Raw genomic sequence first — 27,088 nt, 5'->3', positions numbered from 1 at the left:
AAGAAAAACAATCGGTATCAATTGAAAATCGTTTTTATTCATTAGATCAATTCCATATTTACAAAAAAAAATATTTTTTTCAATGACAATAATAGAAAAATTGCTTCTCTTGACGTAACACATGCCACTGGCGTAACTGATTGGGCTGCTCAGGTACGTCTGAAAAAAAAAATTCGGTCGATTATTCATCAGGAGATATGTCGCTATGGTGGGTAGCAGATTTACAAAAACCAAAAAATTTTTCTAGATATTTTATCTGTTTATTGGAAAAACAAAAAAAAAATAATTTTTTTCACGTTCTCGCTTTTAGAAAAATATAAAAATTGATTACAAAATTATAATTCTGCTACCTGCGAGAGCCACAAGTCTACTCAATAACATATTAAAAATTCAGACCAATCGGTTCAGTGCTTTTTGAGAAATTACCAACACCAACTCGGAAAAAATAGTTTCAAGAAAAACACGGCCAACGCGCTTATACCTGAGCGTCGTATTCCAAACCGGTCTCGTTTTAAAGGACTAAACTAAAAGGTTTTTCAATTGGCGCGGGTCGATTTTGGCGCCCTGTGGCAGCCATTTTGTTTTGGTGACATCTGTCAAATCTTTTGTTTATTATTCAGTCGCTTATGCCAAATCATCATGGCAAGTTACACGATTGAACAGCACGTTCAAATGATAAAACTTTATTATCAAAATGAGTGTTCATTAACGCAAACGTTGCGCGCATTGCGCCCATTTTCCGGTAGACGTGGTGGCCCTTCCAATTTCGTATGGCCCATATTGAACCATATGGACCTAGACGACATGTGGTTCCAGCAGGATGGCGCTACGTGCCACACAGCAAACGCCATTTTATTCCATTTCAACATCTACCCGCCCTTATTGAAAAACCCTTTATAACGAATTTCAATATAAAAATTTGCAAGCATATTTTTGAAAGTATAAACTATCATAACATGAAAAAAATCGATTTTTTCGAAATTCTAGACTTTCTGGTGCCTTAAAGTTACTTAAATTTATTCTGTTTTATTTCATTTAACTTTTCTAAATTTCTTTGTAATTTAATTTAAATTTATTCTATTTTATTTTATATAATTTAATTAAGAAAATTACATTTATAACCAAGCGACTAAAGGAATACTAATGAAATGATCGGTAGTTTTTCTGGTTAGGATCATTTCATCGCAGCATGATACAGATTTAATTTTTGTTTTTTTTTTAATTTATTCCATTTCATTTTATTTCTTCTTTTATTTAATTTAATTTTGTAAATTAAATTTTTTATATTTTTATATTTTTTAAATTTATTTTTTTATATTTTTTAAATTTATTTTTTTGTGTTTTTTTATATTTTTTCATTTTCAGTTTTATTTAACTTTGTATATTTGTGTTTTTTTTTTGTTCTTCATTTTATTTCTCTTTTATTTTGTTCTACTTCATTTTGAGCCATTTTATTTAATTTTATATGTTTTTATTTAATTTGATTTTTTTTTAATTCTACTTTGTTATATTTTTATGTTTTGTTTTTTATTTCATTTTTATTTTTATTTTTTTGTTTTTTATTTCTTTTTTTTATTTTTTTTTTTTTGTTTATTTCTTATTATTTTATTATTTAGTTATGTTTTATTCCTATTTCGATGTGAGAGGAAACGCGCATTTGCGTGCAATAAAAAAATATTTCTGCGTTTGATTGAATTCCACTAATGTGACTGGTTTTGCTTTTATCTTTTTTTTTTATTAAAAAAAAAAAAACAAAAATCAAACATTACTGCAATGAAACGCAAAACTTACAGCGTCTACGGCAATTGAACAACAACAATACGATTAAGCAGCAAACATGGCCACTCATCTCCAGTCAGGCACATATGCATACGTTTTGTTTTTTTGTTGTATTGTCGTAATTTGGTTTTATTCATTTAATCTTTCGATTTGCTCATTTATTTGCTAGTAATATATTATTATTTTTTTCACAAATTTCGTTCGAAAATTTTCCATCCACATGAAGCATTTCTACGTGCATTCCAAATCGTTTGCAATTTTCTGTGATTAATAATTTTTTTCGATTACTCATTGTGGGTATTAATGTCGATGGCCGCACACGGCATAAGCTAAGCTGAGGTTTTTTAATCGCAATGAGAAAAAGTTGTGTACATCCAAAAAGTAACTACGAATAAAAATACAACTTTTTTAATTAATTAAAAAACGCTATGTACTTATTATTTGAATAAACAAAAACAAAAAAACGTGTAAAAAAAAAATACATGTATAATAGATAGACTTCCTAATGCTCGATTTCTTGTCGATCCCATTCGTTGACTCACTTCATTAAAATACTCTCCGAAATCGGCTATAAAACGGATGCAAGGCAATTCAATTTCTAGTTCTAGGTTCCAAATTTGTTATTACTAGCGAGAAGTATTTGCCATATGGATGCTTATTTTTTAATCAAAATCGGAATGTCTTGTTGAATTATACAAATCAGAGCTGCCTTATTATTTTAGGTTCGTTGGAACGCAACGATAGGCATTAATCCCTTTTCTACATACCCTCCAACCTCGTCTATTTCCAAAGGAAAGGTACTTTTTTTTATCTTAAAATTGGAGGATAAGAATGAAAGTTGTTGTTGTTGTAGCAACTGAATATGAAAGTCTTTTGAGTCCTTTGAAAGTCTTAGTCGCGCACTTATTTCTGATTTGCACCTGTTTTTGGAATTTTTTTTTAAATGGCTTGGTTTCTTTTATGTCGTGCTAAGAATATGCTTGGTAATTAAATTACAAATTTTGTTAGAGTTTTAAATTGGATTCGCTTGTATGTTAGTTAACAAACCTCTTCAATGATTCATTGTTATTTCGTATTAAAATGTGAATTGCTGCAATGACTCAGTTCAAGCAGTAGTGGGAAGTTTATATTGTTGCCACCTAGTTGAATAATAAGTTTATATTTTCCTATAAAATAAGATTGCAACTTTAATATACATACATAAATACCTACATATAGTGCATACATACTTGTCTATATACGTACATATGTACATATAAATACACCTATACATACATATGCATCACTTGTATATGCATCTGAAATTAATCAATTCTCTTTTTTGTTCAATTACAGTTTGAATTGAAAATTAATCGTTCACGCTCCAGCAGCAGCAACAAACAGAACAACATACCAACAGAAAAGCAAGTGAGCAAATAACAGCGCTCAGCAAAAGAAACAGGAGCGGTAGCATAGCATCAGAGCAGCTATTGGCGAGAAATAAACAAAAACAGTAAAGTTAAATCAGCAAAGGCGACACTTTGTGCCAGCCACCGGACATTAGTCACCATCACCACCAACAACAGAATCAGAACAACTAGCAACAAAAAAGCTGTTTTTATTGCTCTTAAATATTATTTCTCTTCATTTGCAATTGGGTTGCACACACACAACAACAACGATAACATCAAGCTTTAACTGGACAATCAGTTCATAAGGTACCACTTGAACTGAATCTTTCAATAAGATAAAAAAAACACATACACAAATAAAATAAATACTTCTATTGTTGTTCATATTTCTGGTGAGTATGCACTTTTTCCAATTATTTCTAATGATCTCTTGTACTAATTTTTTTTTCGGTTTTATTATCTTTACAGCGCTAAAATAAGAGCAAGCAGAGTCAGTGTGTTGTCATTGGAGGGACTTACTAACACACATAATTTTGTATTGAATTTGTCGTTCTATTAATTTAAATTGAAAGCCAACAGTTACTTGCAAATTTTCTTCAGTGTTCTTCTATCAAAGAGTTGTGTTAAAAAATAAAATTGTTAATCGCTTCTCTGTACTCTAAATTTCTTAAACGCCAACAACACAACAAAAACAGCTATAACTAAAAGGATTGGCAGAAAATTCTAGGGATTACCAAGAACAGCCTAATTATTGAACGAGCGGTGCTAAAAAGTGGAAAAGAATTCATAAAAAGGAGGAGACAAAGTTAGCAAAGACACAAAGAATAAATAGACAACAACAACAACTACACTAACTAACTTAGCATACAAAAACAAAAAACAATGGAACGTGAATCCAATCCGATGCAACCCATGTGCCGCTCCGGTTGTGGTTTCTATGGCAATCCCGCCACAGACGGTCTCTGCTCAGTGTGCTATAAGGTAAGTGAACAGCGGTGCTGTAGAGTGCAGAAATTAAGCCGATAATGTAAAAATAGGTGTGTTTGAATGATTATTTGAATTTTTATGCAAAAAGTGTCGCAAGGCTTGTATAAAAATGCTAATACTGACACTTACGTGCTTGTGAAAATATTTTTGCATTTTTTATTTCACTTGAATATGAAGTAATTCTTCTGATGTATAGAGGAAAAAAATAAATAAATAAAATAAAATAAATAATATAAATAAAATAAAAAATAAACAAATTAAATAAAAAAATAAATTAAAAAAAAAAAAAATTAAAAAAATAAAAATAAAAATAACAATAAAAAAAAAATTAAAAAAAATAAAAAAAACAATAAAAAAAAATTAAAAAAATAAATAAAATAAAACAAAACAAAAAAAAAAGAAATTAAAAAAAATAAAACAAAACAAAAAAAAAAAAAGAAAAAAAAAAAAAGTAAAATAAAAAGATAAAAAAAATTAAAATAAAAAAATAAAATAAAAAAATTAAGAAATGAAAATATGCTGTGTCTTAACTGTGTCTTAAAAAATTGACTGGTGGTTGTTTTGGCAGCATAAATATTCCTAATACATGTACGAGGAATGCTGCTGGAGTGACAGTTCTCGGCCGCATATAAATCCGAGTTGTTCCGGTAACTTAGAACCGACTACCGTGTGAACCTTCCCAACTGTTTGCCTCTGACACAGTTCGTAGCTAATCTACAATTTTTTAATATAATCAAAATCTTCCTGAAAAGCTCCCAAATAAAATTAAAATCTACTATAAAAATAGGGGAAAGTGAAAACCAAATTCCGCAAAAATAGTAAAAGTCAAAAACACCAATGTTTGCTCGTACCGTCCAAAGGTTTGCTGCCTTCAAATAAACTCCTTGATTTTTAGTGCCCGTGGTAATGAACATTTTGCTTTTCATACCACACTGGTAGATAGATGGCTTGGCAAACCAATAATTTTTTGCGGCACTTGTCCAATATTTTTAGCTTACAGGTATCTGGAATTCCTCTATTCGTTTCAGTATGAAACTCAGCAAAGTAAATCTATGTGTTTAAAGTCTGCTTTGACGTATATATGTATGTTTCATCGTCCTTAACCACCCAGCCATATTTATGGATGTCCTGACTGTATAATTTTTGCGCACGTGTTTTATCGCTCTTATTTGCTTTATCATTTCGATTGGGTCCAACAATCTTTTTACACGATCGTAAACCTTCACTTATGCTCACTTCTTGAGCGTATCCTTCCGACACATAGGCCTGTTTAGCAGCATCCCGAAGGGAAGGGTCAGGTTTTTTTCGAGAAAAGGACACCATTATTTGGCTTTTGTTTTCGACGCAAATCCGTTTTTTCTTCCACTACCAGGCTGATGGTTTCATTAAACTGTTTTACCAAATCAGTCACCGTACTTTTTGGACAATCTAAAGTTTTTGCTTTGGCATTGTGTGACAAATAACCATATTTTGCCTTCTTGCGCACAATTTTCCTCGCACTCTCACGAAGAAGCGAATATATTTTGAAGAATACGTGGAAGTTACAAAAGTGAATACGCCAAATTGTTATGACAACAGATACTATGAATATGTTTATCCATTTTCTAATTACAGTTAGCTTTACGCAAGTGATGAGTAAACACAATTGACTTTTTTCGCGTTCATTCTTTAATTTAAAATAATTTTTTTCGCGAATTTCAGAGCTCTATATCTCGATTTCAAAGGTTAACTTGGAAAAACTGACATAAATTTTTTTTTTAGTTATGACTCAAACTCTAAAAAAAAATAGTTTGGTTTGATGTTTAGCAAAAAAGTTAATTTTGACCGTATATTGGGATTTACAAAATTAATTCGAACTTGGAGGACACTTTACTATATCAGGGCAAAACAAAAAACAAAAAAAAAATGCTATGATTGGCTTAGTTTTATGCGCTACAAAATATATTTATTTACTTGACTTAAATTTTGTATAAATTTTATATCGCATTATTCACAGGATTCTTTGAGAAAAAAGCAACAACCACCTGTTAGCAGCACACCTGTATCAGTTCCAAGCCCACAGCCAAGCCCCACATTCAGTCCAGCCATCACAATAACAAATACCGCACAGCCGACAGTGCAAAGTTTACAGCAGCAGCATAGTGAAATAAAAGAGGTGAGTGAAAAAACAGAGATTTAACGAACCGACATTTATCTTGAGAACTCTCACTAAGATTATATTTTGCGAATTAATTTTTAACCCTTTGGGGACGGAGCCGCTGGGCGGGCGAGCGTCGCTGAGAACGAGAGTTATTGGAGTGCGCATTAAAGAAAATAAATACGTTGAACGTTACAAAAACTAAGGATTTATTTAACACAAGAAAAATTTTTCATAAAATCAAAAAAAAAAAAAATTTTAACTTTATTTAAGGGTTACATGGGTTTCGTCGGGTAAAAAATGCCTATTTTCAATATTCTTTTTTCTATGTAAAAAATTATTTTTTTAATTCAAACTTGTTTCTGTCTTATATAATATATATATACATGTTTAAAAAATAATTTCTGAAATTTTCAAAAACAAAAAAAATTAAAACTCCTCCATTGTCAAATTTGCTTAACATTTTTTTTTTTTTTTAAATAGTTGTAATTGAAATCCTTTGTTCAAGCTCAAGTAAATTGTACCTTGAACACCTGTGTAAAATTTAATCAAGATCGGTTGAGTAGTTTTCGAGAAGATTTGACAACCGACTTTGAAAACACATTTCCGGGGAAAACGCGTTTAAGTTTTGAGTAACAATAAAAGTGGCTTGGAGCGCACACCTTCCAAAGGTTGTATCTCCGAAACTATTATTCGGATCGGCTTGAAAATTTAGGATAATATTCTTGAGATGTTGTAGAAATTAATAAGCCAAAAAAAGTCGATATTTTGAACCCACGAAACCCATGTAACCCCTTAACACAAGAAAATTTTTTCATAAAATCAAAAAAAAAAAAAAAAAATTATAAACAAAATGCTGTTGAAATCCCTGAGTGGATTCCTTATTGCACGGATTTCACTTCCACTTGACGAAGTAATGCCGTCATCTTCCGTCTTATCAGATTGAAAATACTATTCGTCAGAACTGTCACTATCTAACATATCAACTCTAGATGGATTAGCCATCGTGCTTAGGATAAAATATATAAAAAGCCTGCTGGTTCCTTTGGCAGTGACCCAGAGAGACTGAGTCGAAGAACTGAAATTCCTGTCTAGCTAAGGGAGCCGATTTGTCAAGAACGAGAAAGTGGCTTTCTGAGCAAACCTTTTATTATTGAATCAGGCTTACAGACTATAAGATAGATAGAGACAAACCAAGATTCTATGATAATCTTATTAGTAACTTCTTGAAAGTAGACTTAGAGTAAGAAAAATCAAAGTCTAAAGAAGAAAAATAAGCATTAAATTATGCTAGTATCCTATTAAAAGGAATATTCATCAGATAAAAAGTTTTAACAATACCGACAAAAAACATTTTATTACAAGGGAAAATGTGCGAGGGAACATTTAAATGGTGTTTGGTATTTAGCAGCTACGGACAATCGATTAAGAGTACTCACAAATATAGGGTTATTCAATAGGTGCGCTTCAACTTTTTTCCGATAGGGAGGGCGAACGACGCAATATTTTTTATTTTTCGCTAGTCATTTGTAAACTTCATTAGTATACATTTCATCATGGAACGCTACACACTTGAGCAACGATTGCAAATCGTGCAAATTTTTTTATGAAAATAATCGTTCTGTTGCTGCTACTTTAAGAGCAATACGACCATTTTACGGTCCATTTAACAAGCCGTCCCGTTTTGGGGTTATGTGAAGTCATTGGTCTACAGTAACAAGCCGGCGACGATTTGTGAGCTCAGAGCCAATATTGAACGCGAAATTGCTGGAATTTCGGCCGATTTATGCAAAAGAGTGGTCGAAAATAGGGTTCAACGATTGGACTTCGTAAAACGTGCACGCGGTGGTCATGCAAAAGAAATCGAATTTCATACTTAAATGTATATGTTCAAACTCGATAATAAAAAAAAAATTAGTTAAAAAAGTCAAACCGTTTGTGTTTTATTCAAAAAAGTTCAAGTTGAAGCGCTCTTGCTGAAAAACCCTATATTAAAGACAAAACACATTGACAATAAAAGGCGCCTAGACTCGAAGGACATGAGATTTATTAGTAAGCAGCGAAAGCAATAGGAAGGAATGGGATCAACTAATTTCACAGACTCTAAGCTATTAAAATAGACTGCATGAAACGGCCGCCAAACCTAACTTGAACCGAACTCAGTACGAGTACAACAGTCAAACAGCCATCAAAGCCTTAGACTCCAACTCCATTTCATCCAAACTAGAACTAGAATTACTTAGTCATTGGCTTAAAATTACTCTGATATGGGTTCCAGGTCATAGGTACATACGGGGTAATGAGATAGCGGATGAACTAGCAAGAAAAGGTTCGACACTACACATAGCAGAGGCGGTGGCAGTTTCCACCGCACTCAACACAATAAAAGCATCAACTGCTTCACACTATCCTGCTTTAGCCGAAAGAAGGTGGAAGCAATTGACTATACTTACATGTATTACAACATAAAACACATGGCCGTCGTACAAAATCCAAAGGACGAATCACATGTTAGCATGTTCTCGATCAAACATTTCACTTACAGGTCATTGGAAAGTAGGGAATCATGCAGCCAGCCTCTTCAATCCAATCTGCAGAAGCTGTCAAGCGGAAGGGCTGAAGGAAAGTGCTTTCCACTACTTATGTGAATGCTAGGGCTAGCTAGGGCACAACTCCGCTCCTTCGGTAAGCCTTTCTTAGCCTTCGAGATAAAGAATTTGCTGATATACTTGGACTTCACTAAATGGATCTGACTTAGAAAAAAAAAAAGACATAAAAACACGAGGACAGTGGTAGTAAAACGGTGCTGGTCACAAAAACAACAACAGTTTGAGAGTATAGGGAACAGAAAACCAATATAATTTCGACGAATTTTAAAAGTACACATTTTTTTATTTTATTAAAAAAAAAAAAAGAAATATAATTTATGTGAGTGGAGAAGTTGGTTGAGCTTGTCGTCTAAATAGACACCCAGGTCTTTAAATTCACTACTTGCCTTTATCGCCGATTTTATAAAAAAAGATCTTAATTTTTTTATTGACAAAAAAAAAAAATAGGGGAAACAGCACTAATTTTGGCAGGGATTCTGGTGGTTTCATTTAGTTCGAAAATTATCTGGAAAATTGCCTTTAAAGCGTTTTTAAAGTACTTTGGAGCACACAAATTTTTAATTTTTATCATTACACACTCTTCTTCTTCTTAATTGGCGCGATAACCGCTTACGCGACTTTGGCCGAGTTTAACAAAGCGCGCCAGTCGTTTCTTTCTCGTGCTAACCGGCGCCAATTGGACACACCAAGTGAAGCCAAGTCCTTTTCCACCTGATCTTTCCAACGCAGAGGAGTCCTTCCTCTTCCTCTACTACCACCAGCTGGTACCGCATCGAATACTTTTACTACTACTAGTAGATCATTACACACAGTGAGTTAAAAATATTAACTAAAAATATATATTTGAAAATACAAAGACGTGATAGTTCACAGTTGAAAATGCATCCCTTATGATGTAACTCCCTTGTAATAGAAACAAAATAAAATTTTAACCTTCAGTTGCTATGAAATTTAAGTCGATTGAGAAGTCAGTTTTCATTTTTCTACTTCGAAACAAATTTTTTAATTTTTTAAATACTACCAAAAAAAAAAACCAACACTTTATTAGGCCGTATTAAAAGTAATGGGGGATGTATGATGCCACTGAAGTTGAAGCCAAATTTACGTTAAACCAAATTCGTTTATATTGAAAATCAACAACTTCCACTTTATATCGGCACTGTTTGTCGCCCACCATTTTCGTCGTTAACGTCAAAACCAACATAGAGAAAACGTTTTCAAATTATTCTTCAAGCTGAGTGGATTGAAAAATAAAAAAATTATGCCAACTGCTAAAATGAAGACAACACCACCCGTTGCCACAACTGCCACCACAGATGCTAATGAGCGCATACGCAAGCAACAACAGCAACAACAAAACCAGGATGATAATATCGCGAATAACTTTGCCTCGCCAACTGCTGGCTCTACAAACATACCCGGTGTAGTGACACAATTAAATATTCCTGCCGGTGCATCACCATCCACCTCAACATCAGCGGTAATGGGCGCACCCGAAGCTGCGTCTGCCTTCCATGGTGGCCGTCGAAATCGTGAGCACAAATTAACAAAGTTAACAAATTGTGTATTGTTTAATATACCTTTCCTTTGTTACCTATATTTTACAAGACACTAGAAAGTTGCGCTCGGCCAGTGGCGATGCTTTGAGGTCAATGGGCGGCAAGCGCCCAACGTCAATGAAACGCAAACACCACGTTAACTTTGTCTCACCGATTAGCAAGTCTAAATTGCGTCTAACCACTGGGGATGCCAATAAACAATTGATCAATAAAACCAAATCACGGTTGAATGCGTCAAATGCAAATGCTGCTGCGAGCCTACTGCCACCGATGCGCAAAAGCAAATCGATACTGAAAGTTAAACAGACGGTTGTGGTCAAACGCAAACCAGGCACGGGTAAAATCAGCAAAAGGCTGAAGAGAGTGCCACAGGGAGCGCAAGCCGAATTGGAGGCTGCCGAATTATCCAAGCTGGCTAAGCAATTCGCAAGAAAATTGCCAGATGAAGAGGAGACGACCAATTATTTGCCACCAATTGCGCTCACTCCTGGACGATCGAATAGAATTGTTGTTGCTGCACATTCCACCTCAGTTGATAATAAAGAGCGCGGTGCTAGCAAACAACGCAGTGGTAGTCGGATGCTCAAGCGGCAGCGACGACACAGTGTCGGTACAAAACATTTGCCATCCGGTGCAGGCGTTGTAGAATCTGGATCTGTAAATGTGCCAGCAGTGAGACGCTTTAGTCCCGTGCAGGACAAGTTGTTTCCCATCGACGAGAGGAATGTCAAAGTTTATGATGGCACATTGGGGGGCGATTCGACAAAATCTTTCGATATACCTACGACCAGCAACAATTTTACAGTGGCAATGGTTAAAGAAGAGCATGCAAAAACAACACAGGAAAGCAATGAGCAACAACAACTTCCGGAGGAAACAACAAATATAAGTAATACAACGACAGTAGAAACCGTAACTGATCTTAGTGGTGACAACAGCGGCAATGGCAGCGGCGTGGGTGGTAATCGCAGAACTGAAGAAATGCATAATTCCATTATTACGCCTGTAGTAGTGCCAATCGCTGATCCTGCTGCTAGATCAACTAGTAATAATAGTTCGCCTAATAAAAGGGTAAATGTCTTACCAATTAGCTTCTTGATTAGATTGACCATCACAAATGTCTAAACATCAGTAAAATTGAACTGTGCCACCTTTTCAAAACATGTCTACAACTCGTACTTTTCACGAAACGGCTTGAGATAAAAATATAGTGTCTTGCACGATTTATAAACACAAAACCATGTGGCAAGAACTATTGGTTTCTCATTTGCCCTTATCTGCTTATTTCCTGCTTTAGTTCTTATTATATACGTATACATATGTACGTATGTGTGATTTGATATCGACTGAAATTTGCGCTCAACATATGTACAGTGACGAACAAAAGTGTTGGCACAGCAAGATACTTCCACTTCAGCATTATTTTTTGTCCACTTATGAAGTAATTTTTAATCACAAAAAAATCGCTAGACAGAAGGACAAATTAGCAATCATATTCCCTTAAACTCTTTTTTATTACTTGTTATATTTAATTAGCACTAAATATAAAATAAAAAAGGACTTATTATAACGAAACAAAAGTAAGTTTTATCGCGCTAATTCATCGAAATTTTATTGATCTTGCAATTTTTTTGTTTTCAAATGTCCTTGTGTATACGCATGCGCTTGCATTGTCGTCACAGATTAAACTGCAAACACTATAGTGCCTTCAATTACTGCGAACTTTGCTTAATTTTTAGTAAAATGACCAACACCAAAAGTGAATCTCAGCGCAAAATAATATAATATTTGCACGATCGGGGCAAATCAGACGGCAAGATTGGTGAAATTATGGACAAAAGTCGATACCCCATACGACGGAGCATTGTTCAACGTTTCCACAGCGCTTGATCTGTGGACGCCTGAAAGGTACGGGCAGGCCTAAGGCTGTGAATGAACGCTGCCAAATAGTGAAGAAGGTAAAAAAAAAGAACCCAAAAATATCCTCCACACAAATCGCAACGGAAGTTAAGGAAGAGATGGGAAAGTATATTTATCCAATAATGGTCCGGAGAGCATTGCATGAGGAGAACTGCAATTCTCGCGATGTTAGACGCAAACCTCTCATTTCAAAAGTGAACCAAAAGAAGCGCTTAGCCTTTGCTAAGGATTATCTAAACAATCCAAGTGACTTTTGGGTCAAAGTACCATTATCGGATGAAGAAAGCAAATTCAACTTCTTGCAATCGGATGGCCGGCAAACTGAGTGGGGAAAGCCTAACACCGGACTCCAAAAATAGAACTTTACTGCGACTGTAAAACATGGTGGCGAAGGAGTCATTGTGTGGGGCTGCATGCCCGCTGCAGGTGTCCGCGAGCTGGAATTCGCTGACGGCATTCTGGATAAGAGATATTATGTGGAAATCCTGAAGAGAAATTTCAAACAATGTGCCGAAAAGCTGAAATTGCCAGACTCATTTGCATTTCAACAAGACAATGACCCGTCGCATACGGCTCATGATGATGTGCGTATGTGGCTTGCGCACCACATTAAACATACATTACCGCATCCGCCTCAGTCGCCTGATCTAAAACGAATAGAAATTGTGTGGGAAGAGCTAAATAGTCGCGTTAAGAAGCGTGCTATATGGCCAAAAGCAGAGTTGAAGGTTGCACTGGATGAGAGTGCACCACCCAAAAATTGGTTTCATCGATGCCAAGATGGCTGGAAGCAAAAGGGCTTGGCTACAAAATATTGATTTGTTTATATTATAATATTTTTTTTTTTTTTTATATTTTAATGAAGAGTGCCCATACTTTTGTTCCTCACTGAAATATGTATCTATCTATTGGTGTCAAGCAGGTAGAGTAGTTTAGGAAATATTGCGAGGTTTTTGCAGCTTCTCGCTCTTGTACGATGTACTGAGTACAAAGATGGCGAATTTGAATTTGACAGAACTGCTGTGCAATTTATTCGTGTGTTGTTTGTGTAATTTCCTCCTCGTCTCTCATTCTTGTTCACATTTCAAGATTTCTTTCACGCAACTGCACCAGTGTGACGTCACTCTCGTCTCTGGTGGGCGCAATCTTCTATTCTATGTATCGTTCCTGGTTCACTATCTCTTCCTTTTTCTCAAGAGCGAATTTGGCGAATTTTGCTCGTTAATATTCTGGTACAGAAATTACATACTTTTGGGCGCGAGGTTAATTAAAGCATTTAATTAATAAATTTAAGCAAAGAACGTTTGAAATAGAGATACTGCTGCCACTAAATGCAGCTTCTGGTTTTTTTTTTGGTGCAGATATGCCTCCTGCTGTGCCTGTGAGGTGGTTCTGGTTCATGCAGGTGTCTACATCGGTGAAACCTACGGTAACACTCGAGTGGAAACTGTTTGCTGAGTAGTTTGTTGTGCTCCTTGACAGGTAGCATCTGTGCCTCATATGTAATTGTTGTAGGGGGACATCAGGAGGGTAAATTCCCATAAAATTATGTTAAATTATTACGCAATAATTAGTACTTCAATCTATTATAATAGAGTATTGATTTTGAATCCCATAAGTATAGCTCTGAAAAATTCGAGAAATAATTGAACTCGGACAAAGCTCTGTTAACCCTCGATTGAGCACCTTTTTAAAAATCTTCAATTGAGCACCCGAATTTCGCATTTTTTGTCCTGTTCGAGAATCCTTTTAGGAAGTTTAAGTCGTTAGCTGCAATAGAAATATGTCAAGTTCACGTCCAAAGTCGAAAAAGTCTGAACAGAAAAGTCTGTTATCAAATGAGAATATAATACGTATGGAAATCCTTTAATGATATTAAATTCAACGCCCATTTTGTTGACTATCCTCTGAACATCGTTTATAGGTATACAGGCCAAACATTTTCAGATCACTAAATAGTTTTGTTTTTTCCTTTTACATTCCTTCTGTGCGTCTTTGAACTTCCGCTATTGTGTCTGTGGCAGCCAAACGATAACGAAAAAAAAAATTAAATAAAAGTCACATGAATATAATGCAAGTACATTGTACGTGATTTGCTCTCACTATACATTTGAAAGTTTAACTAAATTCACGGGCACTGCACTGGCATGTAGCTTAAGCAGGCAAATTTTTTGTTTGTTCAAATGTAGTTCGTTAAAATTGGCATAGAGCAAAGGAATTTTGGCTTTTAGCCACCGAAAAACGCTCTGATTCTGATTGTTGATCTTGTGTGTTGTTAAAGAGGAAGAGGAAGGGGGGGAGCATCAGAAGCAGCATACTACGCTCTACCCCAATATATAATAGCATTTGAAATATGTAGCTTTAAAGTGATTTTATCCTAAGCGTTCGGAACTTTAGTGATAGGGCTAAAAGTGATGAGCTTGCGTGACAGTAAATGAAGGTAAAAAAATATATATATTTTTTATCTAAATTTCTTTAAGCTTTATCCTATTCGCTATTTATGTAATACTTAAATATTTCCATATAAATATTTTCGTTCGCTCGCAACTATATAAATATGTTCGCTTTTTTACACTTACAGAAAATAAACGAAGAAAGCGCAGCCAAAACTAGCACCGAAGCTGCTACAGCTGCCGGTCCATCAACATCCTCCCAACCAGCTGAAGATGATAAAGACAAGGAGGAAGATAAAGATGCAAAAAAGAAAAAGAATCGTTGCGCTGAATGCCGCAAGAAAGTTGGTCTTACCGGTGAGTGTTGGGCATAGATGAGATAATTCGAGGGCCAATTAAAAATTTTGAAAAGGGCAAAAAATTATATGGCATGAAAAATCGACACTATTTTGTGGCGAAACTAAATTATTAATTTTTGGGGAAATTATTAATTTTTGGGAGCGTTTTGACTGGACAATACATGTACACATATGTACGTACAGGGTTTTATTGAAAAGTAATGAGCCTTATTTCCTTGAGTAGCCCAATGGTTTCGGTACTCGTTTTGTTTAGCTTTACGCAAAATTTGATCGGGTAACGTTGCTCCAACGATCGCTGCATTTTCGCCACTGCAAAATCCTAACACTTTTAAAACAGCTTTCACGCGCGGAGCGATGTTGACTGCACCGCTGTTGCCAGTGAACTGGGACCGGTTTCTATTGGAAGGGTTCCAACGATCATTTTCCTCCACCAGCCGATTCGGTTGATCGCTTGGCAGACGCTCCGCGCGGTAAGGCTCATTACTTTTCAATCAAACCCTGTTGTATGTATGGAAGTAGATTAGCTTAGTCAGGTTGCTTGTCTAAGACAAGACACTCGTTGAGCCCTAAGATCCATTGTGATATCTGCATTTAATTTCCATGCCCTAACTAAGTTTCTTAAATCACTTAGATTTTTTTAATAAGTCCTTATAAGTTCCTCCCGTGAGATATTTGGCCGAATTCCCAGGTCTTGAAAGAAATAATCGCCAAGATATTTGGCACGGCTTCTTTGATGTGCAATACATTCAGAGGGGAGGTTTTGCGCCGACTTAGTTTCTTCTTCATCCCCACAACTCCTGCAGCAGTCATTGTGAGGTACACCCATTATAGGGTGCCAATAGGACAGTGACCCTTCATAACACTTTTGAGGGCGCTGGTAGTTGATTTGTTGAATCCACGGGGACATTTTAAGATGCAGTTTTGGTCAGAGCGATTTGGATACTCTGCAGTTAGTAGTCAGCGACCAACTTCATTTGGTTTTCGCGATTACGCTCAAGTCAATCGCAGTGTACACTTCGTTTTGGAGGAATGCTTATGTCCTCTATCACTCGCTGAAATCACACTTATGTATGGAAAAAAATGATACGTTTTGAAATACGGAGCACTCTATCGCGACTTCCACTAGCGAACATTTCAAACGCGCGGAAGTATTTGTTATCTGTTGCGAGAAAGTTGCAATGAGTCATCCAAATGATTAATAGGTGATTCGTAATTAGACCCCACCGATTGGAAAGCATGTTCTGTTGTAACACTTCCAAAAAATTCATTGCTTGCTGTGTCGCTATGAAACCCATGAGTTTAGCTTAGAAAGAGTGTAGAGCCGGTGGTAAAGCATAGAGAGTTAGAAATTATCTTTTTATATGTGTGACAAGGCACGTTAAACAGGAGCAGGTACAGGTGCAGCAGTAGAGCAAATACAACAAGAGTAATACAATATATTTTATTTTTTGCTTTTGCTGGCTAAAATGTCAAAATCTATAAACAAAGATTGATAGTTTAGAGCCATTAAAACAAAATTTGATAATTTAAAGCCCAAATAAATAAAATTAAAAACAAAATTGGAGCCATACTGCTGCTACTTGTTTAATGTGACTTGGCGTGAGTTTGTGTCTAAAAGTAATTTATTGCGCTCGGGTAGCTCGGTTCTGCCTGTCGTGCCGATTGTAAGTCATTCGTACAATAAGGCACAGACTTAGAGAAGACGTTTGTTGCAGCATAAACATTCCCCATACATGCACGGGGCATGGGGAAAAGATTTTTAGAGGTGTACTCTTTAGCGCAGACCGTTATTCGGCTCTCGGCTCTAAGCGAATTTGACAGAACCAGTTTATGTGCTGACAGCACTTTGAATGTGTTAACAAAAAAAAAAAGATATTGTACTAGTGCAAAATCAACCAATGACACTTCGTTGCCGTCTGATTGGACGAGAATACTCGTGAAATGATCGTGCAGAACTCGACTGAATCGGATGCTCGGCTGGATATAAATCCGGTCGTTCCGGTAACGTAGAACCAACTGTCGAGGGAACGACAACCAATTCACAAACTAGGCGTTTCATATGCCTGATGAGAGTTGTGAATATGACGCCACGGGTAGTGAATGATAAGAACTGTGGATAGGAAGGCACGCTTAATGAAAGTGAATGATGCAGTCTCCCTACTATTTACATAAAGGCTTGAGGGCAAACTGGCACTGACTGCCGTTCAATATAGCTGATACAAAACAAATTCATTTTAATAACAAAGAGGAATTTTAAAAAAGAAAGACAAATCTTGGAAAATTTCTAAAGTTTGTCTGATTTTACAAGCAAATAAAAATCAAAATTTTTTTACAAAACTCAAATGTGTTATTTTCAACTTTCAATTAAGGTATTAATAAGCAAATAAAAATACAGTTAGTTTTGTTGTTGGAACACCATAAAAAAATGTCCTATATAATTTTGGGAAATGCTGAAAAAAGGTGGTGATGCTGGTAAAAAGGTAGTGGTCATAGTGAAAAGACTTCAGAGGTGTAGCCAACATCACACCGTTAACCGGCTGTCAGCGATTTTGAAGAAATCAGCTGATTGGCTGATGTAATCGGGGTCGTAACAGCAGATTGTTTACGAAAAAATTGAGATTGTGTTGGTTACATACGAAAAAAATTAGCACAGTTTCCACGCATGTTGCTTCGTTTTCGCCTGAACAACAACTGATTGTACGAGAGTACGAATACGCGTGAAATGATCGTGCAGAATCCTGCTGCCGAGCCCCCGACGACTTGGCAGCCAATGTTAAAAATACAAAAAGAAATGATTAGCACCTCCTCCTTCTATTTGTGGTGGGCGTCTTGATGTTGTTCCACAAATAGAGACCTACAGTCTTAAGCCGACTCCGAACGGCAAACTGTTTTTTATGAGGAACTTTTTCCATGGCAGAAATGCTAATACAAGGGGGACTGCTATTAAAGAAAACTTGTTCTATTATTTGATGTTCATGCACGGAGACTCGAATGTACGCACTACAGAATGGTAGTCGCGCACCACCAACCCATTCGGCTAAAGAGTACAAATGTAAATAAAATAAAATTCAAAACAACTTATAAAATCAAAAATTCTTCACTATACACTTAACTAAAATTCAAAACTGCAGATACCTATTTCCCTAAGTTGTCGCATAGGACTTCTACTAATTGCAGTCTTTGTTGGCCATATACTCTACCATCATCTTTTTGTGTGGGATTGTGTTTATTAAAATTCGCCCTATAATAAGTTTATTACAAAATCATAATCATAATTATTTATTTTTACAATTTACTTACACATTTGATTAAATTCGATCGTTTACGGGTAGCCGTCAGGTTTCTGAATGACAGTTCGATCGAACGAGTAAGTTCAGCACTCGTTCACATATGCCGTAGTACGAAATATCGTATGAATTTTTCAGTGACGAGTGGTACGTGCGCTGATGTGATGATTCGACCCCTGGTAATCTATCATCCTTGGCTGTGGTGAATTCATGGATGGCTACTTTACTTTTTTAAACTATTACAATAAATGCAGACATACCCTATGATCAGAAAGTACCGGGAATGTTTAAATAAAACAAAACAGAGTTAAATTTCAGGCAAATTTATTTTATCTCCTTCAAAATTATGATCCGTCTGAAGCAAGACACATGTGCCAACGTTTAACCCAGTCCTGCATGCACCTCTGGTAGGCCGACGAAGGGATGACCTTCAGCTCTTTGATCTCCTCTATCGACTGAAATCTCATTCCATGAAGTGGTAACTTCAACTTGGGAAACAAAAAGAAGTCGCACGGGGCCATATCAGGTGAATCGGTGCTTGCACGATGGTTTTCCTTGGTGTTTGGCCAAATAATCCAGCACAATTTGGGCTCGCGGTATCATCATGCGTAATCCAAGAATTGTTTGCCCACATTTTTGGCCGTTTGCAACGTACAGCATCTCTCAAACGCTTCAAAAACGGATAAATAATATTCTTTATTGACTGTCTGGCCCGACCATGAGTACCTTCCCATGGTGCACTACGCCTTAGCAATTGAATAAAACAGTCAACATTATCTTCCGGTACTTTTTGATCATATGGTATAAGTGCAATTAAGTTTATATTCTTTGCCTTTTTTTAATTTATTTATATTTTTATCCTGTTATCCAGTTTTTTTTCCTTACCGATTCCACAATTGATCCAAGCCTTTGTTTACTCTCTTTTTGCAGGCTTTCAGTGCCGATGTGGTGGACTCTACTGCGCTGTACACAGATACAGCGACAAACACGACTGCACATTTAATTATCGGGAACATGGGGCCCAAGAAATTCGACGCAATAATCCTGTGGTAGTTGGCGAAAAAATACAAAAAATTTGAACTTTTGTGCCATCAACTTTATAATATAAATATATATATAAATATAAATATTAAATATATACATAAAAATTAAATATAAATAATAATGATAATATAATTAATAACTATATATATATATAATAATAATAATAATTAATATAAAATTACAAATGAATGGAAATGAAAATCAGATGGCAGAAAACAAAAGTATAACTCAGCTAAAATTAATAGATTAATACAAAAATAGAGCAGAGCGCGCGCATATTTAAATCGACACTCCGCAACTACACCGCAGGCACACACACACACATATGCATACAAGCAAACAAGTACCACCAACACACAGGAGAATGCTAATAATATTGAGTCCCACCATGACTTCAAGCGCAGTGCTACCCAACACCAAACGGAATTATTGCGACTGTATGCTGTGACTGCGTACGGACAAACTTGCATAAAGCAGCGCAAAATCAGAATGGTCCAATTGAAAGAATGCCTCAGAGATTGGTGGGTATGAGCGGGGTGCGGCAACTCTGCTCGAACTACGTGTCGGAGTGTTCAATTAAGACTTGGCGTATGGTGAAGAAATTCAGAGGAGCTGTTGCTGTTAACATGAAACGCTACTCTCCACTAAATACAGATAATAATGACTATGTCAACGAAGCGCTTAAAACCGTTGGAGCGCTCACACACACACGTATTGCAGACAAAGATTATAGCAAGCGAAAAATGTACGTTGACGCACTTCCGTTCACACACACACACACACACAGCCGGCAGCTGTGGTCTCTGTAGATTGAACAAAATTTGAAGCTTTACCACTTCCAGCTGGCGGCAACTGCGTTACCACTGCATACTATGTACAGCCCACCACAATATGCACACACTCACACACACACGAATACACGTGTTCAACTATAACGTTTGAGGAAGCTTCTACCCATGGGCCGCAGTTAGAGTTTAAGAAATTTCAACATTCATCCAAAAACAAAAAAAAACAAAAAACAGAATTCGCAAATAGAAATTTATTAGAAAACACATTTGGCAATCCAAACAATAAGAAAACTATGGAAATTTATCAATACTATTTTCAATTACAGCAAAACAAGAAATTATAAACGAAGAAAAAAAAAATATTAATTATTATTAATTCTATTACTATTATATTATATTATTATTATTACGACACGGGCGAGACAGAAGAAAATGAGCTAAAAAACGGTAACAAGTAAAAAAAAGTTAAAAATAAAAAAAATGAAAAAATTTAAAAATTGTAAAAAAAAAATAATTTTACCTAGTTTACTATTAATAATTGCGTGCAGGAGTAAACAACATATTTTAATTAAAACAAAAAAAAACTTAGTGTATAGTGCAGTAAATGAAGCGGTAAACGAAGGGAAAATAAGCAAGAATGCTGAAAAAAGAAATCGAAGCATTACAAATAATCGTAAAAATTAATGAGAGTAAATGCAAATGGATTAATTTAATTTAATAAAATATACATATTACCTATATACATAAATGATAATACATTGATGAGTGGGCGAAAGCGATAAAAGTTATATTTTAACTGATCTAGTAATATAAGATTATCTATCTATCTCACCACGGTTCGTTCTTTGGAAAAAACAAACAAACAAAAACAAAAAAAAAACGCTATATTAAAACGCATTCTTCCTTTGTTGATTTTTTCGATATAATTTAACTTCTTTTTTTTTACTTTAAGCGTTATTTAGTTTCTTCCTTCACACTATGATAATAATATTAAAACATAAATTACTTTTCGTCTTTGTTTTATGCTGTAAATTAATTGAAAAACAAAAAAAACCAAGCAGGAAATCGTAAAACTGCAATTTTATTGTTGGAGTAGAATTTGATTTTACGTTTTTAGTTAATTTGAATAACAATAATTAATTATTAATAAAAAATATACATTAAAAAAAAAGAAAACAAAAGTATATTTATCAAATTTAAAGGTGTGCAGCAGCGTTAGGCAAATCAAAGCTTAGCAAACAACAAAAAAGAAGAAAAAAAAACCAATTAATTAAAAAGAAATAATCAAAAATCTAATCAAGGTGCGCGCTGATGGGGGAGCAGCAGCATACATTTCGCAAAGTGCAGATAATCATTTTAGGCTTAGAGTTTTGTTTGAGAACAGAGCGCCGTTTATGCTAAGGAAAAAAGGTAAATCTATAGAGAGAGAGAGAACAGAGGGTAGGCGGCCGCAACAAAAAGCGCCAATTTGCAACAAGCGGCAACACCCGCAATAGTCTCCTCCTCCATTTGCAGCAACATGGCATTACGCTCCTCCCTCCCCCACCCTTGTTGGTTAGTTCGTTTTCAAATATTCTTTCTTCGATTAATTTTAGTTAATGTAAAATATTTAGTGAATTGCAGTTGACGACTTCTGTTGTTGTATGTATGTAGTTTTATAAGTTGAATAGATGTGGTGAAGTAAATATTTAAATAAAACCAATTTAAAGCACACACTGCTCACTTGTTTTTGTTGCTTTTTTCATAGTTGACTTTTTTTGGTTAACGCGAAAAAAGTAATAAAAACAGTGTGAAGCAGTGTTGCCTAAATAAAATTAAAAAAAAAACAAAAACAAAAAAACTTGGTACATTGGATATGTGAGACGTAAAATAAGTAAATTACAAAAAACAACAACAATGAACTGTAATACTTTAATGTGTATGATGAAAAGAAATGCGTAAATAAAAATTAAATGATAAACAACCTAACACCAATCACTGTAATTATTTGATGAATAAATGAATGAAAAAATTAAAATAAACTTAAAAATATGTATTTTAATGCTTTCTAGCAACTATCAATATTACAATAATAATACAAAATTACAAAGCAAAGAACTCAAAATTATTTTTTCTATGCAAACTGAGAACTGAGAACGCGCTGGCTGGATGACGGCTAGTTGATAACAGATTGAAGTTGTTGCTCAAACAACCCCCCCGGTTTGAACTGATATTCTGCAAAAAAGTTTGCTTTAGTAAGAGGAAAATTTCAAGCGATAACGCGCGTCGGTTTAAAGTTCAGTGGGGTCCCCGAGTGATAGTCCCGATTTACGCAGGCAAACATTTGGAAGGGCGACTTTTGTTCGTGTGAGATGGCCGGACGGGGAAGAGGGAGTGGTTTTTGTTTCCCGTACTGACGACACGCTTTGTGCTGTTTATTCGTATTGTCAGACTTCAAGTTGGCGGCAAAACAATTTTTGACAGCTTCTTCATTCGTTTTCTTCTTTTGTGGGATAAAGTTCTCTGAGTTCTATGGTAAAATTGTAATTAAAATTTGAATATGTCGAGCCAAGGAGCACCAAGAGATTTGGTGGCTCCTAAAACACTCAGGCTAAAAAGTCCATTGTATTTAGATCTCTGGAAAGAGGGTAGATAACCATGGAGGGAAGGAGAAAAGTATCAGAGAAAGAGATAAGAAAGAATAGAGACAGAGACAGAGGTAGTTAGTCCTGTGAGAATTTTCCAGATCCTTGGGAAAATCTGTAAATATCCTCCAGTTTTAGAGAACGAATATTACTCATTCTCACGACATCGGAACCCAAAACTCGAAGTCTTGCTGTGGCAAAGGCAGGGAGTTCTGTGTTGGTTTCTAATCAAATGGAGGAAGTATTTTTAATTTAATTTTTTTTATTCAAGTAAAAAATGTATATATACATACATATATACGAAAAAAAAATGATTTAACTAATCCAGTTTGCTTTCTTCATTGAAATATTTAACAAACTGTTGACGAACGTTTCCCGCTTTACATTTTCACGGATTTCAGAATATATCCGCACCAGAAGATGCTAAAGAAGTAAACGTCGAAAGCAACGAATGTTGCCGAAAACAATTTTTCCCGTGTGACGCCGAATGAAACATCAAAAGAAAGACCCAATATTTCTCAAATATTTCAGGGATCCAATTTTCTGTTACGATTACACTAGTCTACAAGGAAAAGTATCCGAAATAATTTAAACTAATATCTGCTTCTCTGTCCATGCAAAATTCGGATTGATAACTAAAATTAATTTATTAGTTTGAGTTTTCGAGATATCCTAAAAGTGCAAAAAACCCCATTTTTGCCCATATTTGAGGTTATGTAGCCTTGCAGATGTTTTCTTTCACCAAAATTAAAGGATGGCATCTTTAAATACAATCCTTCTTTTTTCAAATGGCGTTTTGTTTGCTCAAATATCATTTTTTTCGCAGAGATATCGCATTTTGAAATTTTCATGTTTCGAAATTTTTCTACACCTGAAAATCGATTAAGATAACATAGACATGATATAGTCGCTTACTAATTTTTTAATTAACTGGCAAATTGTCAAACGCAAATATTTTGTTTTCGCTTATTTATTAATGCTACAGCAATTTGCACTTTCTTTTTCCTCGCTGGCATAAACTATGTGTGAGAAAAAATGCACAGGTGTCCAATTAGTAGCGTTCACTGAAAAAATGGTTTACCTAAATAAAAAAAAAAATCCATTTAAAATAAGAGAAGAAGGAAAAGAAATCCATTATTTTTGCGTAAAATGTTTTCAATAAGTGTCAAATATGATTGAAGTATGACGCCGTTTGCAAAAATTAGTCTCCTGATAGGGTGATTAATTTTGCGCCATCTTGTATTTACATATATTAGTTTGGGGAAAAAGAAATTCGATATTTTTGCGTTACATTTTTGCGCAAATGGTTTAAAACTGTTTAATGGTCAATGTTTAGCTCCTAGGCGATGCTACGACTACTAGCAAGCAGGTCAACTTATTTCTGTGATTTTGTCGAAATTTTCGTAATTTTCTTTAACATCAAAATTGCCTGAACGGAGTTGACTAAAGCAAAATTTCCCGAAATTAGCTGTTACAGTATCGGTGATATTCACAATTTCGCGACCTGGCTTGAATTCTCGCATTTTCGTCTTTATCAAAGCAAAACTGTAAAATGTGCCGAATTTTCGAATTTTCTCTTTGTTGACTTCCATCGGTAACACTCTGTAACTCACAACTGAATGGAAAAAACAAAAACACCAAAAGAATTTTTTTAGTGTGAAATATCACTTTGACAACGAGCATTAACTGGAAATTGTTTGATAGATACTTTACTAGATATCGATCACTACAGCCATCTACCGCGAAAATAATTTATTTATTTTCCCCGCAAACTAATATTGGGAAATTTTGTATTCGAGTTAAATGCGGAAATATGTAAAGTAGTGTTGGTTGTTGTTTGCCGCCCAACTGGGTGGTGGTGCTAGCCCAATACAAGATTGCTTTGTTATGCTTTGCTTCACTTTCAAAACTTCTGTGGTGAAATGGTAGCGTTGAACGATATTAAAATATATATAAAGAGTTTTCCAATAACAGGTGTTATTTAAATATATAAAAGGCTATCGAGAGATGATTATCGATTTTTTATGGCCGGAATTGGATTGTATTGATCTGGACAATGTTTATTTTCAATAAGACGGCGCTACGTGCCACACAAGCAACGAAACCATTGATATTTTACGGAAAAGTTTCCGGACCGTGTTATCTCTCGATGAGATGATCACACAATTGTGATCACACCGAGATCTTGTGATTTAACACCTTGTGACTTTTTTCTTTCGGGCCACGTGAAAGAGAAGTTCTACGTGAACAGCTCAGGGTCGATTCAAGACCTCAAAGATGGAATTCGTGAGGCCATCGAGGACATAGGGCAGCCACTTTGCAATTCGGTTATGGGAAATTTCAGGAAAAAGATATTGTCCTGTAAGCGTGATCGTGGTGGTCATTTGCCTGATGTTATTTTCCACTATTAACGGCATACCTTCCGCTTTATAATGAAATAAATATCCGATCATTTATATTAAAAATAGCATTTTTCTTTGAATATCAAAATAACACCTCTTATTTGAAATCCCTTTATATAATGTATAAGTTCCTATGGTTCTGCGAGGGCATAAAGGCCACATCAAGCATCCCCCGTTCGATTCTGTTGGACGCCAGCCACTTTAGTTTGTTCCTACTTTTGTTTGTCCTTGCTATTTGTAAGGATTCTCCAGGATAGTGCTGGTTTGCCTCTGCGTCGACTACATTCGAGGTTCCAATCAATCGCATTACGGGTGATGCCCAAGCCGCTTTCTTTTTGGCATTTCCATTCGCATTGCAGATTGGTTCGCCCAGTCCATAAGTTTTGGTTGGATATGGTGTTGGGCCAAAATAATAGGGGGAAAAATTAAGCGACGCCTAAAATTGAAATATCAAAGGCCCACAAAGCGTTGTCATATAGAACATTGCGTTATTCGAAACTCGAAAGCGCTTACAGCGAGTGAACAAAGCTGCCATTTAGCCAACTTTCCAACATTACAGAGAATTTTTTATTATTTTTTAACAGTTGACGAAGTAAAGCCACCGTGAATTGCGCCAGCATCTTAGCATTTCCTTTGTTGCCAGCTCGGTTTGGTAGCCATGGCACGCCAAGAAGTGCGTGGTCTTTCAGAGTCTGTTTCTTCATATGCTTAGATGGAGGTCGGTGAGGTCAGAGTATAATTCAGCACTGCAGAAGTTGAGCCAGCGATATTGCCTGGTTTGGAATTGGTATAGGGCAGGCCTTTAGTTTTGCCGCAGCCTCCTTTAACCGTTGGTAAAGGCGGGTGCTCTATCCCGAGAAGTATTCGGGTTTGTTCGTGCTACTCAGTAATTGCTCCAGTATTGCAACCCTGTTACTCTTTGGCAGACACGCAGCTGATATTTAACACATTGAGCGCAACCCCGGTCCATGGGGATTGGCGCTGATCTTTCACTGTGGCCGGCTTCGTTACACTTTTCGTGGGACCGACAGTATTGAAGTTAAAAGGTAAATGTTACCTGAAGGAATGTAGTCCAATATACTTTTAATGTTTATTGAAGCGTTATAAGCAAAAGTTGTGCTGGGATTTACAGATGTAACAACATTTTTTTCTTAAATTTTTCCTTTTTTAGATCAAAATAATTTTGAATTCTCATCATAACAAGCAGAATAGAATTTCCGTAATTTATGGAGGTCTTCCTCCTTTTTCATTAATTTATGAAAAATTTTTTCTTACCGAAGTGGAATTTGTTCATCTACGTGCTCTGTCAGTCAATTAAGTAATTGTCTCCGAAATTCCGTAACTGATATTTTTTTTCCGGTTACTTCTTGAAAGAGGAACAAGGATTGCTGATAATATTACATTGTCGTGTATTTAGAGAGCGACCGCTTTCTGCCGGCCTTGGGAAAAGTTCAGAAATATCGGTGCCTCGCTCCAACATCTTAAGCTAAATTTTGCGGTTATTTTACGCGGTTTATATTTATTTGCTCGAAGTGAGATTGGCTTTAGTACCTGTGGTTTGTTAGGTTAGGTGAGGTTATGGTGGTAGTCGGTCTGTACGACCAACTCACTTAGAACTTACCGTCCATTGTGATATCACTGTGCAACACGGGAACCTCATTTATTTTTCTCGTAAAACCGTTGAACCATTTTTTAGAACCATTCACGCCAGACAGTTCTGTAAGAGAGTTCAAAAAATATTTACTTAGAAAACTTGCTCCTATTTTAGCTAAGGCTGGACAATTGCGAAGGAAGTGCTCTACTGCTTCT

The 27,088-nt window shown here is 35.6% G+C and overlaps 1 protein-coding gene across 5 annotated transcripts in view; it reads left to right on the top strand.

Annotated features, from left to right (window-relative positions):
• The window catches only part of LOC128855310 (AN1-type zinc finger protein 6), a 144,336-nt gene extending 122,222 nt beyond the window's left edge, over positions 1–22,114 (top strand). For 4 of the 5 annotated variants that reach the window (XM_054090110.1, XM_054090111.1, XM_054090108.1 and 1 more), the window contains 5 exons: positions 3,115–3,562; positions 3,639–4,151; positions 6,154–6,312; positions 14,964–15,132; positions 19,352–22,114. In XM_054090110.1, the coding sequence (XP_053946085.1) occupies positions 4,053–4,151; positions 6,154–6,312; positions 14,964–15,132; positions 19,352–19,500 (576 nt within the window). In that variant the 5' untranslated portion in view covers positions 3,115–3,562; positions 3,639–4,052 and the 3' untranslated portion in view covers positions 19,501–22,114. Of the gene's footprint in view, positions 1–3,114; positions 3,563–3,638; positions 4,152–6,153; positions 6,313–9,416; positions 10,436–10,511; positions 11,534–14,963; positions 15,133–19,351 lie in introns of those variants that run through there. The other variant, XM_054090103.1, reaches the window with a different exon arrangement.
• Positions 22,115–27,088: the final 4,974 nt, after the last annotated feature.

The sequence above is a fragment of the Anastrepha ludens genome, chromosome 2 (assembly GCF_028408465.1).
Source record: "Anastrepha ludens isolate Willacy chromosome 2, idAnaLude1.1, whole genome shotgun sequence".
Classification (NCBI taxonomy): Eukaryota; Metazoa; Arthropoda; class Insecta; order Diptera; family Tephritidae; genus Anastrepha; species Anastrepha ludens.
This window is presented reverse-complemented; position numbering and strand designations above follow the sequence as displayed.